This window comes from Pseudophryne corroboree, chromosome 6 (genome assembly GCF_028390025.1).
Source record: "Pseudophryne corroboree isolate aPseCor3 chromosome 6, aPseCor3.hap2, whole genome shotgun sequence".
Taxonomy (NCBI): domain Eukaryota; kingdom Metazoa; phylum Chordata; class Amphibia; order Anura; family Myobatrachidae; genus Pseudophryne; species Pseudophryne corroboree.
Window position 1 is genome coordinate 405,240,195 of NC_086449.1, and position 15,837 is coordinate 405,256,031.

General features: G+C 47.4%; 1 protein-coding gene across 2 annotated transcripts in view; it reads right to left on the bottom strand.

The window, feature by feature from the left end:
- Positions 1–241: 241 nt before the first annotated feature.
- Positions 242–15,837, bottom strand: part of THAP9 (THAP domain containing 9) — a 98,179-nt gene continuing 82,583 nt past the window's right edge. For both annotated transcript variants that reach the window (XM_063926889.1, XM_063926890.1), the window contains exons 9-10: positions 2,379–2,524; positions 242–1,244 (exon numbers count right to left, since the gene is read on the bottom strand). In XM_063926889.1, coding sequence (XP_063782959.1) covers positions 505–1,244; positions 2,379–2,524 — 886 coding nt within the window. In that variant the 3' untranslated portion in view covers positions 242–504. The remainder of the gene's footprint in view (positions 1,245–2,378; positions 2,525–15,837) is intronic.

Sequence of the window (15,837 nt, forward strand, 5' to 3'; positions counted from 1 at the left end):
TTGCTCCAGCTTGCCATGTGACAATACAACTTGTATAAAAATATATAACGTTATAGGCAACCATAAAGATTAGCACCCAGCTCATAAGGAGATAATTTGAAAGTGCCCAAGATCCTACACCACACTCTTTACACAGAAATATCTATGTTGATACACACAAACTGCATCTGAGGTCACTTAGAAAATGGACACCTTATTTATACTTGGTTTTCTTGAATACTATTTACACAAGTACACTGTAAAATAGTTTATTTAGCATTTACAATTAACATGGAACTACAGATAGAATACTGTAGATCAAGTGCAATCTTTAGGCAGCATTGAAACTCAAATTCTCTGTCCACCTTTATATGTAATACATACAATTTCATCTGCCCGAACAGATGGGCAACTTGTTGTTTCCATGATTGTCTCCACAATGTATATTTTATGGGAACATGTCTGCAGTAGCCAACGATAATGGCTTAACTTATTGAATAAGAGCGAACTGGTTTATGCTTAACATTATTTTTGAGGACATTTTAACGAAATTAAACCTTGAGATCCAGTTAGAGTTTTTTTCACAAGAGCTCGCTGCTTCTTTGCTTGGGTTATTTTGGCGATATAGGTTTTTCTTAGTGCATAGTACAGAGAGGTGATCAAACGCAGTAATTGAAAGTGATGATTATCAATGTTCAACTCTGTGTGTGCGATGTGTTCTTTAAGATTAAAGATATCTGTTGAACCCAATGTTAATAGTACATGGTACTCCAACATAAGTGCAGAAGTCCTTTGCTTAGGATTGTCATATTTCAGCATGCGATACAATTCCTTCTCTGCTGTTTGCACAGTTCTGACTGTTCCATTTGATGGCATAAAATAAGTGGTGCTTTCCTTAACTTGCAATAAGTGATAAGCGCTTGTAAAGTCTTGCGGGCGATCATCAATAACAAGTGCCCACCTGCACTTATTGCAGCAGAGCTGTCTGAAAGCTTTCCTTACAACCCAGCCTGCGATGAACATTTCAGAATTGTGGACATTGACATCTAGCAAGCGGGATGAATAAAAATGTCCAGAAAGTCTAATACTGGTCTCCTCAAATGGACAAGAAAGGTGCTGTAGATAACCAGGGAGGCTTCGTCCAATACTTGTGTCTATTGAGCAGACCTTATTCTCCACGTACGTATCTATTAATCTACCCTGGGTTAACATCTTTTCTATTGCAAGCTTTACATCAAGTGCTGTAGGACTTACAGGCGAGCCACCTAAAATAAGAGAAAAACATAAAACCGACAATACACACTGCAAACGGATTCAGTATGGGATTCCGGCGGTCAGGAGGCCGATGCTGGAATCCCGTCAGCGAGTTGGGATTCCGGCGTCGGGATTTTAAAAGCCGGGATCCCGACAGTGGTATATTGACCGCATCCCCTGCAAACACATGAGAACATATTTAGTAGAAAGCACTTCCAGATAATATGGTTTGACATTTTTTTTAGATGTGTTGTCACATGCATATTATATGGATAATGCAAATTATGTAAATATACACCCATACATACTGTAAAGAGCACTGACACTCTGCAGCCTTGGTGTGTGCACTGTAATGGGAGTCAGGCGAGGGCACAAACCTGCCCTGCCACAAGTGCTATATGCACCCCCAGAGCTACCGCCCCAATATCATTCTTAGTCAGTGGATAAAAACCGAAGCTCTAAGGGTACGCACCAGGACAGACACTGAAAGTATCCTATTAATGATTACTAACCCACAAAATGATTCGGTAGTGGAGGGAATAGTCAGTCATTCACACACTCAATTATCTATTTCAAACTGATGTAAATCGATGTTTGGCCTCAAGGACTAAATAACACATTTACTAACATTTATAAATTAATATTAAAAAGAAACTTAATGAATGTGTGTTTCAGCCCCTGCATCCAACATCGCTTTAGTAGAGTCATTACCCTACCCTTGTAATTATTTTACCCTTAAAGTGTCTCCTGTTGGTAGAGCTCAGCCCCAGGTTAATGTCTGTCTTCCCCAGAAATAATCATACATTTATGCAGGGATCTAAAATGTTCAGTACAGTGTGATCAATTATGTATAATATACAGCCTACTTACACGACCAGTGGCTGACATGTAAATACTAGCATGCTGTCCTAGCTAGCAAAAGATACCAACCAGAGGCTGGCTAGTTTACAGAACGGATACTGGGAAAACTGATTCAAAGCATAATGAAGATGCTACCAATAGTTTTGCTTTAATTTTCTAAGCTAGGTCAATGATAATGAGAGCAGAATTGGCTACTATGGGCAACACTTTTTTTCCCTTTGCACACAAGAACTTCCCTAGTGTGTTTAGATATAAGCATAAAGCATATGCAAAACAGTACCCACCTGCATAACTGATACTGTTAAAAAACTCTTTGAGGTGATTTGCCCGGAACCTGTAGGTGGTGACATATTCTTGGTCCAGCAACAGATACGGACACAGTTCTGCGAGTGACGTAATATTCACAAGGAGACCAACAGTGCACCATGAGCTGAAAGGAGGAAGGACATCACTACTGACATGTCTTAGCACTTTCATGTTGGGTATGGAAGAACCGTGGATTATGTTAAATACTGTACTAGTAAAATGGGAATCAAATGAAAACATTTATTTGATTTAATGATGGAAAAATAGGATTTTAATTGCCTACCGGTAAATCCTTTTCTCAGTGTCGGTAGAGGATGCTGGGGTCCACATTAGTACCATGGGGTATAGACTGGTCCACTAGGAGCCATCGGCACTTTAAGAGTTTGAGAGTGTGGGCTGGCTCCTCCCTCTATGTCCCTCCTACCAGACTCAGTCTAGAAACGCCCGAGGAGACGAACATCTTCGAGAGAAGGATTATATACAGATAGTGGCGAGATTCATACCAGCTCACACATACAATGCAAATCAAGCTAACTAGCCTGAAAACTCAGCAACCGCTGAAACATTACTTACCCAGTAATAATGCAGTACTCAACTAAAAACAAAGTTGTACTGAACCATATAACCACTGCAGGAAAACAAAGCGCTGGGCGGGCGCCCAGCATGCTCTACGGACTACGAGAAAAGGATTTACCGGTAGGTAATTAAAATCCTATTTTCTCTTACATCCTAGAGGATGCTGGGCTTCACATTAGTACCATGGGGATGTACCAAAGCTCTCAGAACGTGAGGGAGAGCGCGGAGGCTCCTGCAGAACTGATTGACCAAACTTTAGGTCTTCAGAGGCCAAAGTATCGAACTTGTAGAACTTTGCAAACGTGTCCGACCAAGACCAAGTAGCCGCTCGGCAGAGTTGTAAAGCCGAGACACCCCGAGCAGCCGTTCAGGAAGAACCCACCTTACGAGTAGAGTGGGCCTTAACAGACGTAGGACACGACAATCCTGCCATAGAATACGCATGCTGGATAGTGAACCTGAGAGATCGTCTGCTTAGAAGCAGGACACCCAATTTTTTTGGGATCATACAGGACAAACAGAGAGTCCGATTTTCTGTGACGAGCCGTCCTCTTCACATAGATTTTTAAAGCCCTTACAACATCTAAGGACTTTGATGAAATTGAGGAGTCAGTCGCAACGCACCACAATAGGTTGGTTGATATGAAATGCCGACACAACCGTCGGAAGAAACTGCTGACGTGTCCGGAGCTCAGCTCTATCTTCATGGAAGATCAAGTAGGTGCTTTTACAGGACAAAGCCCCCAACTCTGACACACGTCTAGCAGAAGCTAAGGCCAACAAAGTGACAGCCTTCCACGTGAGAAACTTGGCCTCAACCTCCTGTAGAGGCTCAAACTAGTCCGACTGGGGGAACTGCAACACCACGTTAAGATCCCAGGGTGCCGTAGGCGGTACAAAGGGAGGTTGGATGTGCAGAACTCCTTTCAAAAAAGTCTGAGAGGGCAGCTAATTGTTTCTGGAAGAAAATAGATAAGGCCGAAATCTGGACCTTCACGGACCCCAACCGCAGGCCCAAATCCACACCTGCCTGCAGGAAGAGGAGAAACTGTCCCAGTTGAAACTCCACCATAGGAAACTTCTTGGACTCACACCAAGATACATATTTTTTCCAAATACGATGGTAATGTTTAGACGTTACACCTTTCCTAGCCTGTATCAGGGTAGGAATAACCTTATTCAGAATGCCCTTCCGAGCTAATATCTGGCGTTCAACCTCCATGCCGTCAAACATAGCCGCGGTAAGTCTTGATAGGCGAACAGCCCCTGCTGCAGCAGGTCCTCCCGAAGAGGAAGAGGCCTCTGCTCTTCTAACAGTAGATCCAGAAGATCCGCGTACCAAGCCCTTCTTGGCCAGACTGGAGCAATGAGGATTGCCTGAACTCTTGTTCTCCTTATGAGCTTTAGAACTCTTGGAATGAGTGGAAGTGGAGGAAACACGTCTGGAACACCCACGGAGTCACTAGGGCGTCCACCGCCATGGCTTGTGGATCCCTTGACCTGGAACAATATCGCTGAAGCTTCTTGTTGAGACAAGAGGCCATCATGTCTATTTGGGGTACACCCCAAAGACCTGTTACCTCCTTGAACACCTCCGGATGGAGACCCCACTCCCCTGGATGGAGATCGTGTCTGCTGAGGAAGTCCACATCCCAGTTGTCTACTCCCGGAATGAAGATTGCTGACAGCGCCAATGCGTGTTTTTCTGCCCAGAGGATGATTCTTGTTACCTCATACATTGCAGCTCTGCTCTTCGTTCCGCCTTGTCGGTTTATGTAAGCCACTGTCATTACATTGTCCGACTGCACTTGAATGGCCCGATTTCTTAGAAGATGGGCTGCTTGTAGAAGACCATTGCAGACGGCTCCTAGTTCCCCATTGTAGACGGCTCTTAGTTCCAGAATGTTTATCGGCAGGCCGGCTTCCAGACTTGACCACATTCCTTGGAAGGTTTCCCCTTGAGTGACTGCGCCCCAGCCCGAAGGCTTGCATCCATGGTTAGAAGGATCAAGTCCTCAATCCCGAACCTGCGGACCTCCAGAAGATGAGGTAATTGTAGCCACCAGAGGAGTGAAATCCTGGCCTTTGGTGACAGACTTATTCTCTGGTGCATGTGTAGATGAGATCCCAACCGCTTGTCCAGGAGATCCAGTTGGAAGGACCGAGCATGAAACCTCCCGTACTGGAGAGCCTCGTAAGGGGCCACCATCTTCTCCAGAAGGCGAATGCACTGATGAACTGACACCCGGGCTGGCTTCAGGACATCCCGGACCATTGTTTGAATCACCAACGCTTTTTCCACTAGAAGAAATACCCTCTGCACTTCCATGTCGAGGATCATTCCCAGAAAGGACAACCTCCTGGTTGGTTCCAAATGTGATTTTGGAAGATTCAGGATCCAACCGTGTTCCCTAAGTAGATGGGTCGTGAGAACAATGGACTGTAACAGCTTCTCCTTGGACGATGCCTTTATCAGCAGATCGTCCAGATATGTTCACCCCCCATCTGCGGAGGAGGACCATCATTTCCACCATCACCTTGGTGAACACCCTCTGTGCTGTGGAGAGGCCTGGAAAAGAAAGTGATAGTCCAACAGTGCGAATTGGAGATAAGCTTGATGCTGCGGCCAAATCGGAATGTGGAGGTACGCATCCTTGATATCCAGGGATACCAGGAATTCCCCTTCCTCCAGACCTGATATTACCGCCTTTAAAGACTCCATTTTAAAATTGAACTCCCTCAGGAAGCGGTTTAACAATTTTAAGTTCAGAATGGGCCTGACCGAACCATCCGGTTTCGGTACCACGAAAAGGTTCGAAGAGTAACCTTTGTTTTGCATATGGGGTGGAACTGGTACAATAACCTGCGCCTCCACCAACTTCTGGATGGCTTCCTGTAGGATAGCCCTGTTTGCCAGCAGAGCTGGCAAGCCTGATGTGAAGAATCGGTGAGGAGGGAGATCTTGAAATTCCAGCCTGTACCCCTGGGACACAATATCTTGCACCCAGGGATCCAGGCCGGACGACACCCAGACGTGACTGAAATGCCCGAGTCTCGCCCCCATCTCTAGGCCGCGCGGTCCACCGTCATGCTGAGGACAATGGCGTACCTGAAGCAGGTTTCTGTTCCTGGTAACCCGCAGCAGCAGGTTTCTTGGATTTTGGACGACTTCCTCTAAAGTAGGTATTGGACGGTTTGGCCTTTCTTGCTTTGGCATTCCGAAAGAACGGAGATGCAGCTGAAGAAAAGGGTTTCTTCTTGGCAGGTGCAGCTGAGCAAAGAAAAGGAGACTTACCCGCTGTAGCCGTGGAAATCCACGCATCCAACGCTTCCCCAAAGAGAGCCTGATTTGTGTATGGTAGGGTCTCCACACCTCTCCTGGATTCCGCGTCGGCAGACCACTGGCGCAGCCAAAGTCCCCTACAAGCCGAGACAGACATGGAAGATATCCCTGTAACCATGGAACCCAGGTCTTTTATGGATTCTGCCATAAATCCTGCAGAATCCAGAATGTTACGCAAAAACAATTCAACATCACTTTTGTCCATTGTATCCAAATCCTCAAGTAACGTGCCTGACCACTTTACTATACCTTTGGAAATCCATGCACTGGCAATAGTGGGACGTAGTTTCGCCCCTGAAGCCGTGTATATGGATTTGAGCGATCAGCCGGCTCTTTTAAGTCGGTAGATCCTGGAACAGGTAAAACCACCTTTTTTGAGAGTCTGGATACAGATGCGTCAACTATGGGTGGGTTTTCCCATTTTTTCCTATCCTCCTCAGGGAGGGGAAAAGCAACCAGAACCCTTCTAGGTATCTGGAATTTTTTCTCCGGGTTTTCCCATGCTTTCTCAAATATAGCATTCAATTCTTTAGACGCAGGAAAGGTTAGTGAGGCTTTCTTATTGTCAGTGAAGTAAGCCTCCTCAACCTGTTCAGGTGTTGCATTAGCAATATTCAACACATCACTGATAGCCTCTATCATCAACTGCACCCTTTTGCAAGAGATGCCGCCCCCCTCAGCACATCCCTATCACCTTCTACCATATCAGAGTCGGTATCCGTGTTGTCTTGCATAATCTGGGCAAGAGCACGTTTGTGGGAACATACAGTGGGGGGCCCTGAGGTAACAAAACTTCAATAGAGTTCTGTAAAACCTGAGTGTCACAACTGAGGGCCTGAGCTGACGGGAGGCAGCCTCAGTTGTAGGGGCTGAGATGTACCGGAACCTGGGAGGTTGTATCAGACCCCTGGACATGTAAGTAACATGAATAATAACTGCCCGAAGGCGTGACCACGACAACTTGGATAAAAGTCAATGATGTTTATTATGACAACTCCGCAAGACAGCAGCAGTAAAAGAAAACGTAAAAGTCAGCAAAGAATAAATACAGTTCCTGGGTACTACAGGATGGCAGGAGCCACAGGGCACTGGTAGTGTGAGATAGTTCTTATGATCTTCTAGATGGAAAATCCTTACCAGGCCCGACTGTAGCAATGGAGATAACCCAGGATTGTGCCAGCTGGTGTTCCAGGAAAAGCTGGGTTGCTGAAGATAAAACAGCTGCTGTGGATACTGGCTGGAACCAGACTGTTGTTAGCACGGAGTGGATACTGGCTGGAACCAGTTAAATAATAAATGAACTTGGGAGCGATGAAATATGAACTGAAATGTAGAACTTGAGAGCGGAGAAATAATAATACCGGTGGAGAGTGGTAAAGTGTAGAAAGGACACCGGCCCTTTAAGGGAAGCTGTACTCTGCTGGAAGCTGAGCTGGAAGCAGGTAATGTTGTAGCTGGAAACAGATGAATCCACAATGGATTGGAGAGTCAGGCTACACCGCAGGTGGAATGCTGGTGCGGGTCTCTATGGTGGAAGTCTTGAGACAGGAGCTGGAACCTGGAAGACAATCACAGGAGAGAGACAAACAGGAACTAGGTTTGACAACCAAAGCACTGACGCCTTCCTTGCTCAGGCACAGTGTATTTATACCTGCAGCAAGGAAGGGATTGGCTAGGCAATTATGCAGATTATCAATACTGAGAACAGATTGGTGGAAATGATCAGCTGCGCCCATGCAGACACTTGGAGGGAAGTTTGGTTTGTAATCCATGTGGTAATGAAAACAGTAATGGCGGCGCCGGCCACCGGAGACAGGAGGCGCCAGGCTGACAGATGCACATCCAACCACGCGGACACAGCGGAGGCCGCGGCTGACGTAATCGCCACTCAGACACTCTGCATGCAGAAGTTCAGGGACGGCGGCGGAGGCCGCGGGAGACGCCATGCCAGGTGTAATATGGCGTTTACTGTGACAGCGTCCCAGAGTGACAGGAGAGGATACAGGAATGTACACATCAGGATAACAGATGGAATCCGGTCCTGGAGTGCTGAGCCAGCCTTAGGAGGCATCTGATGGGTAAGAAATGGCGTCCAGATACCCGGATCGTGACAGCACCCCCCCTTTAGGAGTGGCCCCAGGACACTTCTTTGGCTTTTGAGGAAACTTGGAATGGAATCTCCGGACCAAGGCAGGAGCATGGACATCAGAAGCATTGGTCCATGAACGTTCCTCAGGACCATAACCTTTCCAGTCAATAAGATATTGTAGTTGACCGTAACGGTGACGTGAGTCCAGGATCTTGGCCACTTCATACTCAACGCCTCGTTGAGTTTGGACTTTCGGAGTTGGAGGAAGTGAGGAATGAAACCGATTCAAGATCAGCGGTTTCAACAGGGAAACATGGAATGTCCTGGGTATTTTTAAGAAGGGAGGCAACTGGAGTCTGTAAGCAACAGGATTGATGACTTGTTCAATCTTGAAAGGACCGATATAGCGAGGTGCAAACTTCATACTGGGAACTCTTAACCTCAAATTCTTCGTGGATAACCATACCCGATCACCCACCTTGAGAGCAGGAACTGCTCGACGCTTCTTATCCGCAAACTTCTTGTACCTGAACGATGCCTTGAGCAGAGCTGATCGTACGCTCTTCCAGATATTGGCAAACTGATGCAAGGTGATATCCACTGCGGGAACAGAAGTTGCTGGAAGCGGTTGGAACTCAGGGACTTTAGGGTGGAATCCAAAGTTAGTGAAGAATGGTGTTGAAGCAGATGAAGAATGATACTGGTTGTTATGACAGAACTCGGCCCAGGGAAGTAATTGAACCCAGTCATCTTGAGAGGAGGACACATAGATGCGGAGGAAGGCCTCCAAGTCCTGATTCACCCTCTCGGTTTGACCATTGGTCTGAGGATGGTAAGCCGTGGAAAACTTTAGCTTGACTTGGAGGACTTGACATAAACTTCGCCAGAATTTGGCTGTGAATTGAACTCCTCGATCTGAGATAATTTCTTCAGGAAGACCGTGGAGTCGGAAGATCTCTTGTATGAATACTTGAGCCAACTTGGAAGCTGACGGAAGACCGGTGAGAGGAATGAAGTGTGCCATCTTGGTGAACCGGTCAACTACCACCCAGATGGTATTGAACTTGTTGCACATGGGTAAGTCTGTAATGAAATCCATCGACAAGTGGGTCCATGGTCGACGGGGAACGGATAGTGGAACCAGTTGCCCCGCAGGCGACTGGCGGGATACTTTATGTTGGGCACACTTTGGGCAAGATGCAATAAACTCAAAGACGTCCTTTTTCAGAGTTGGCCACCAATAGGACCTAGAGATAAACTCCAGGGTTTTTTGGATACCTGTATGTCCGGCAAAACGGGAAGCATGGGCCCAATGCATGAGCTTCTTCCTTAGCATCGGCTTCACAAAACTTTTCCCTGATGGGGGCGTAGAGTCCATCCCTACCGTGGAGAATGCCAACGGATTTATAATAGGATGCTTGTCTGAAGACTCTGACTCATTTTCTTGCTCCCATGAGCGGGAAAGGGCATCGGCCTTGCGATTCTGAGAGCCCGGACAGAACTGGAGTTTAAAGTCGAACCTGGAAAAGAAAAGTGCCCATCTGGCCTGACGAGGGTTGAGACATTGTGCGCCCTTCAGGTATAAAAGGTTCTTGTGGTCTGTAAGTATGGTGATTGAATGAGAAGCTCCCTCCAACAGATACCTCCACTCTTCTAGAGCGAGCTTGATGGCTAGCAACTCCTGGTCGCCAATGGCATAGTTGCGCTCAGCTGGGGAGAACTTCCGGGAGAAGAAACTGCAAGGGTGTAAATGGCCATCTTTAGCCCTCTGAGATAACACCGCTCCTACTCCAACGGAGGAGGCATCCACCTCTAAGATGAAAGGAGAGTCGATGTCAGGCTGTTTCAGAACAGGCGCAGAGATGAACCTTTGTTTTAAAAGATGAAATGCTTGCATGGCTTCTTCAGACCACTTGGACGGGTTAGCACCCTTCTTAGTGAAAGCAGTAATAGGCGCCACAATGGTGGAAAAGTCTCGTATAAACTTTCGGTAATAGTTGGCGAACCCTAAGAACCTCTGGACCCCTTTGAGGGTTAAGGGTACCGGCCAATTTTGGATTGCTTGTAGTTTCTCAGGATCCATCTCTAGTCCGGAATCGGACACAATGTACCCTAGAAACGGAATGGACTTGACTTCAAAGACGCATTTTTCTAATTTGCAATAGAGATGATTGACACGGAGACGGGACAGAACCTCTTTAACCCAAAAACGATGTTCCTCTAAATCGTTGGCAAAAATGAGGATATCGTCTAGATAGACCACGACATGACGGTATAGAATGTCTCTGAAGATCTCATTGACAAAATGCTGGAAGACAGCTGGAGCATTGCTCAATCCGAAGGGCATGACGAGGTACTCATAATGTCCGTCACGGGTGTTAAAGGCGGTCTTCCACTCGTCACCCTCACGGATCCGGATGAGATTGTATGCACCTCGCAAGTCCAGCTTTGTAAAGATGGTAGCTCCGCTAACTCTGTCAAAGAGCTCAGTAATCAGGGGTAAAGGATAACGGTTCTTGATGGTAATGTCGTTCAAACCTCTGTAGTCGATGCACGGCCGCAGACCACCATCTTTCTTTTTTACAAAAAAGAAGCCTGCGCCGGCTGGAGAAGAAGAAGGTCGAATGAACCCCTTTGCTAGGTTCTCTTTAATATATTCCTCCATAGAATGCGTCTCAGGCAGAGACAACGGATAAGTTCGGCCTCGAGGTGGAACCTTCCCTGGAACGAGATCAATCGGACAGTCCCATTCTCTATGAGGAGGAAGGATATCAGCAGAAGCTTTACTGAACACATCCGTGAAATCTTGATATGGAGGAGGTGGAACATCAGACGACCTGGGGGAGGAAGAACAGACAGGCAATACTTTAAACAAACATGTCTCAGCACAGGAGGAACCCCATGCCAGGATTTGCGTAGTCGTCCAATCAATTGTAGGATTGTGAAGACGGAGCCATGGAAGGCCCAGGACCACAGGATGTGTGGCTCTTGGAATCACTAAAAAAGAAATAAGTTCGGAATGAAGAACTCCCACTCTCAGACGAACTGGTAGAGTCCTTAAAGAAATAACTGCATCAAAAATTTTGCTGCCATCCACGGCAGTTAAAGAAATGGACGAAGAAAGTCTCTCGGTGGGTAGGGACCACCGTTTAACATAGGCTTCGGTAATAAAGTTCCCAGCTGCTCCGGAATCAAGGAGGGCAATGACGTTCCGATAACGTTGAGCAACTTGAAGCGAGACTGGGAGATTACAATCTTGAGGAGATGGAGAGGAGATCATTACTCCTAGCCGGCCCTCTCCTTGGCGAGCTAGGATTTGGAGTTTCCCGGACGTTTGGGACAGGCATTAATGGTGTGAGACGGAGCTGCACAATAGAGACAGAGAAACTCGGAGAGACGTCTTCGGCGCTCAGCAGGAGTTAAACGGGAACGGCCAAGTTGCATGGGCTCATCTTTAGATGGTGACAGTTGACGAGGAGGAGGAGCAGAAGATTTTGGAGCAGATGATCTTCCACGCTCAGTTGCTCTCTCTCTGAAACGTAAATCAACTTTCGTGCAGAGTGAGATTAGCTCATCTAACTTAGAAGGTAAGTCTCTGGTAGCTAACTCATCTTTAATACGCTCAGATAAGCCATGCCAGAATGCAGCATACAGGGCCTCGTCGTTCCATGCCAGTTCGGATGCCAGGATCTGGAACTGTATCAGATATTGTCCTACAGTACGTGACCCCTGGCGTAAACGGAGAATCTCGGATGAAGCTGAGGTTACCCGGCCTGGCTCGTCGAAGATGCGCCTGAATGTTGACACGAAGGCAGTGTAGGAAGATAGCAGGGTGTCGGACCTCTCCCATAACGGTGATGCCCAATCAAGGGCTGAGCCACTGAGAAGAGAAATAATGTAGGCAATTTTTGTACGGTCACTGGGAAAATTGCCAGGTTGTAGCTCAAACTGAATCTCACACTGGTTGAGAAATCCCCTGCAGAATCTTGGAGATCCGTCAAATTTTGCTGGCGTTGGAAGATGAAGACGTGGAGCAGAAATGGGTAAGGTGGGTGGGGTTATAGCTGGAGTCACTGTGGTTGACGCACCAGACGCGCCTGATCCACGGAGAGTTGTCTGAATCCCATCCAGCCGAGTAGAGAGATCCTGGAGACAGCGGATGATGTGGCCCTGTGCAGCCTCCTGATGTTCTAGTCGGGCTGCCAGTTCTTGCATCGGCCTGGCCGCTTGATCCTGGTCTCCGGCTGGATTCATTAGGTCAGTGCTTACTGTCACAACTGAGGGCCTGAGCTGACGGGAGGCAGCCTCAGTTGTAGGGGCTGAGATGTACCGGAACCTGGGAGGTTGTATCAGACCCCTGGACATGTAAGTAACATGAATAATAACTGCCCGAAGGCGTGACCACGACAACTTGGATAAAAGTCAATGATGTTTATTATGACAACTCCGCAACACAGCAGCAGTAAAAGAAAACGTAAAAGTCAGCAAAGAATAAATACAGTTCCTGGGTACTACAGGATGGCAGGAGCCACAGGGCACTGGTAGTGTGAGATAGTTCTTATGATCTTCTAGATGGAAAATCCTTACCAGGCCCGACTGTAGCAATGGAGATAACCCAGGATTGTGCCAGCTGGTGTTCCAGGAAAAGCTGGGTTGCTGAAGATAAAACAGCTGCTGTGGATACTGGCTGGAACCAGACTGTTGTTAGCACGGAGTGGATACTGGCTGGAACCAGTTAAATAATAAATGAACTTGGGAGCGATGAAATATGAACTGAAATGTAGAACTTGAGAGCGGAGAAATAATAATACCGGTGGAGAGTGGTAAAGTGTAGAAAGGACACCGGCCCTTTAAGGGAAGCTGTACTCTGCTGGAAGCTGAGCTGGAAGCAGGTAATGTTGTAGCTGGAAACAGATGAATCCACAATGGATTGGAGAGTCAGGCTACACCGCAGGTGGAATGCTGGTGCAAGTCTCTATGGTGGAAGTCTTGAGACAGGAGCTGGAACCTGGAAGACAATCACAGGAGAGAGACAAACAGGAACTAGGTTTGACAACCAAAGCACTGACGCCTTCCTTGCTCAGGCACAGTGTATTTATACCTGCAGCAAGGAAGGGATTGGCTAGGCAATTATGCAGATTATCAATACTGAGAACAGATTGGTGGAAATGATCAGCTGACAGAATCCAAGATGGCTGCGCCCATGCAGACACTTGGAGGGAAGTTTGGTTTGTAATCCATGTGGTAATGAAAACAGTAATGGCGGCGCCGGCCACCGGAGACAGGAGGCGCCAGGCTGACAGATGCACATCCAACCACGCGGACACAGCGGAGGCCGCGGCTGACGTAATCGCCACTCAGACACTCTGCATGCAGAAGTTCAGGGACGGCGGCGGAGGCCGCGGGAGACGCCATGCCAGGTGTAATATGGCGTTTACTGTGACAGCGTCCCAGAGTGACAGGAGAGGATACAGGAATGTACACATCAGGATAACAGATGGAATCCGGTCCTGGAGCGCTGAGCCAGCCTTAGGAGGCATCTGATTAGTAAGAAATGGCGTCCAGATACCCGGATCGTGACACTGAGTTGCAGATTCATTCTGCGCAACCCTAATAGAAGTCTGAGTAATCATAGTTTTGATAGGATAACCACTCTGGTTCCCTTGTTGGTATCTGCGCTACAACAGTGCAATCCTGATTACATGGAATGGGATTATCCTGAGAGGACATATCCTCGGCAGCATATGACACAAAGAGTCCCTGGACATAGCTTTATGGAGACCACACACACACACACACACACACACACGGAAGGGCAGACAGAGTTTCCCCCCTAAGAATGGCAAGAGAGGCACAGGGTTTGGAGCCAACCCACACACAGCGCTTTTTAAGATAAAGGACACCCCTTACCAGCACCCACTGTGTACTGTAATAGGTTACACAGACTGTTTCACCGCCTCCACCCCTTCTACAACCCCCTGGTACCGCACAGGATAGCTGGAGTTGCTTGGAGGGACAGCTCTGTCAGCATCTGTGTACAAGAACTGCTGGCAGGAAAATGGCGCTGAACGCTGCTGGGTCCGCTCTGATGAGAAGCTCCGCCCCTTGAAGGCGCGTCTTCCCGCACAAATTCTTTATACTGGCCTGAGGATCCGTCGCTAGGCGGGGAATTCCGTCCCCTGTTAGAGTCTGTGTACGGAGGATTCTGACGCTATCCTTGGGATTCAGTCTCCGGTTAGCGTCTGTGACCAGTGTAGGGTATTTAGACGCTGGCTCAGGACGACCCTCATAGCGCCAACACTGTGTGCCGCTGAGCCTTCCCGGAGTGCAGCCGCTCAGAGCTGCGCTCCTACCCTTGTGCCGCCATATCTCGCCATCTTCTGATCTTCTGGCTCTGTAGGGGGGTGGCGGTATGATGCCGGGGTGAGTGATCCCCTGTGGCGGGGAACAAATGATCCCCTCAGGAGCTCAGTGTCCTGTCAGCGGAGATAGTGGCTCAGACCCCGCAGGGCAGACTCTACTCCCCCCCTTAGTCCCTCGAAGCAGGGAGGCTGTTACCAGAAGCCTCCTTGTGCCTAAACTCTAAATAAAATAATAAAACTAAAAGAACTCCTATGGAGCTCCCCTAGCTGTGACTGGCCCCTCTGGGCACATTTTCTAAACTGAGTCTGGTAGGAGGGGCATAGAGGGAGAAGCCAGCCCACACTCTCAAACTCTTAAAGTGCCAATGGCTCCTAGTGGACCCGTCTATACCCCATGGTACTAATGTGGACCCCAGCATCCTCTAGGATGTAAGAGAATTATGTAATTTCTGCCTAAAGATAATTTCAGCTTGTACATGTGCTTCTGATTTTTTTTCTTTCAAGCTCTTTAGCGATGTATTTAAATAGGTTCTTTATCTTCTTTACCCATTGTTTATATACTATCCTCCCATGCACAATAAGACTCACCCCTAGTCTCCAAACCTACAAGTGTTCCCTGAAATCTCACCTCTTCAGATAAGCTTATGAAATTCCAGACCCACCCACATAACCTTCAGTGGCCTCCTATCTAATTACATCCTCTCTCTGTACAGTCCACACACAACCTCAAATATTTTGCTAACTTCACTCTCACATCCTCTTGAGCCTTGGCCAACATTGCTGGATGACCATATGATACAACCCATTAAGAACCTTTGCAATCTGGCAGAACCATTATGCAAAGGTAGTATCTATCCTTGTGTGGGATCGGTATGAAATACCTACAATCAAAATCCCGATCGTCAAAATACCGACAGCAATTGACCAACGGTCAAAATCCCGACATGGACAAAATACCGACATTTAAAATACCGACAAGGTCAAAATACCGACATTTAAAATGTCGACAGGTCAATACGGCGATACAAGTTTTTCATTGTTTTTGTGTGTGTATGTCGACATAGCTC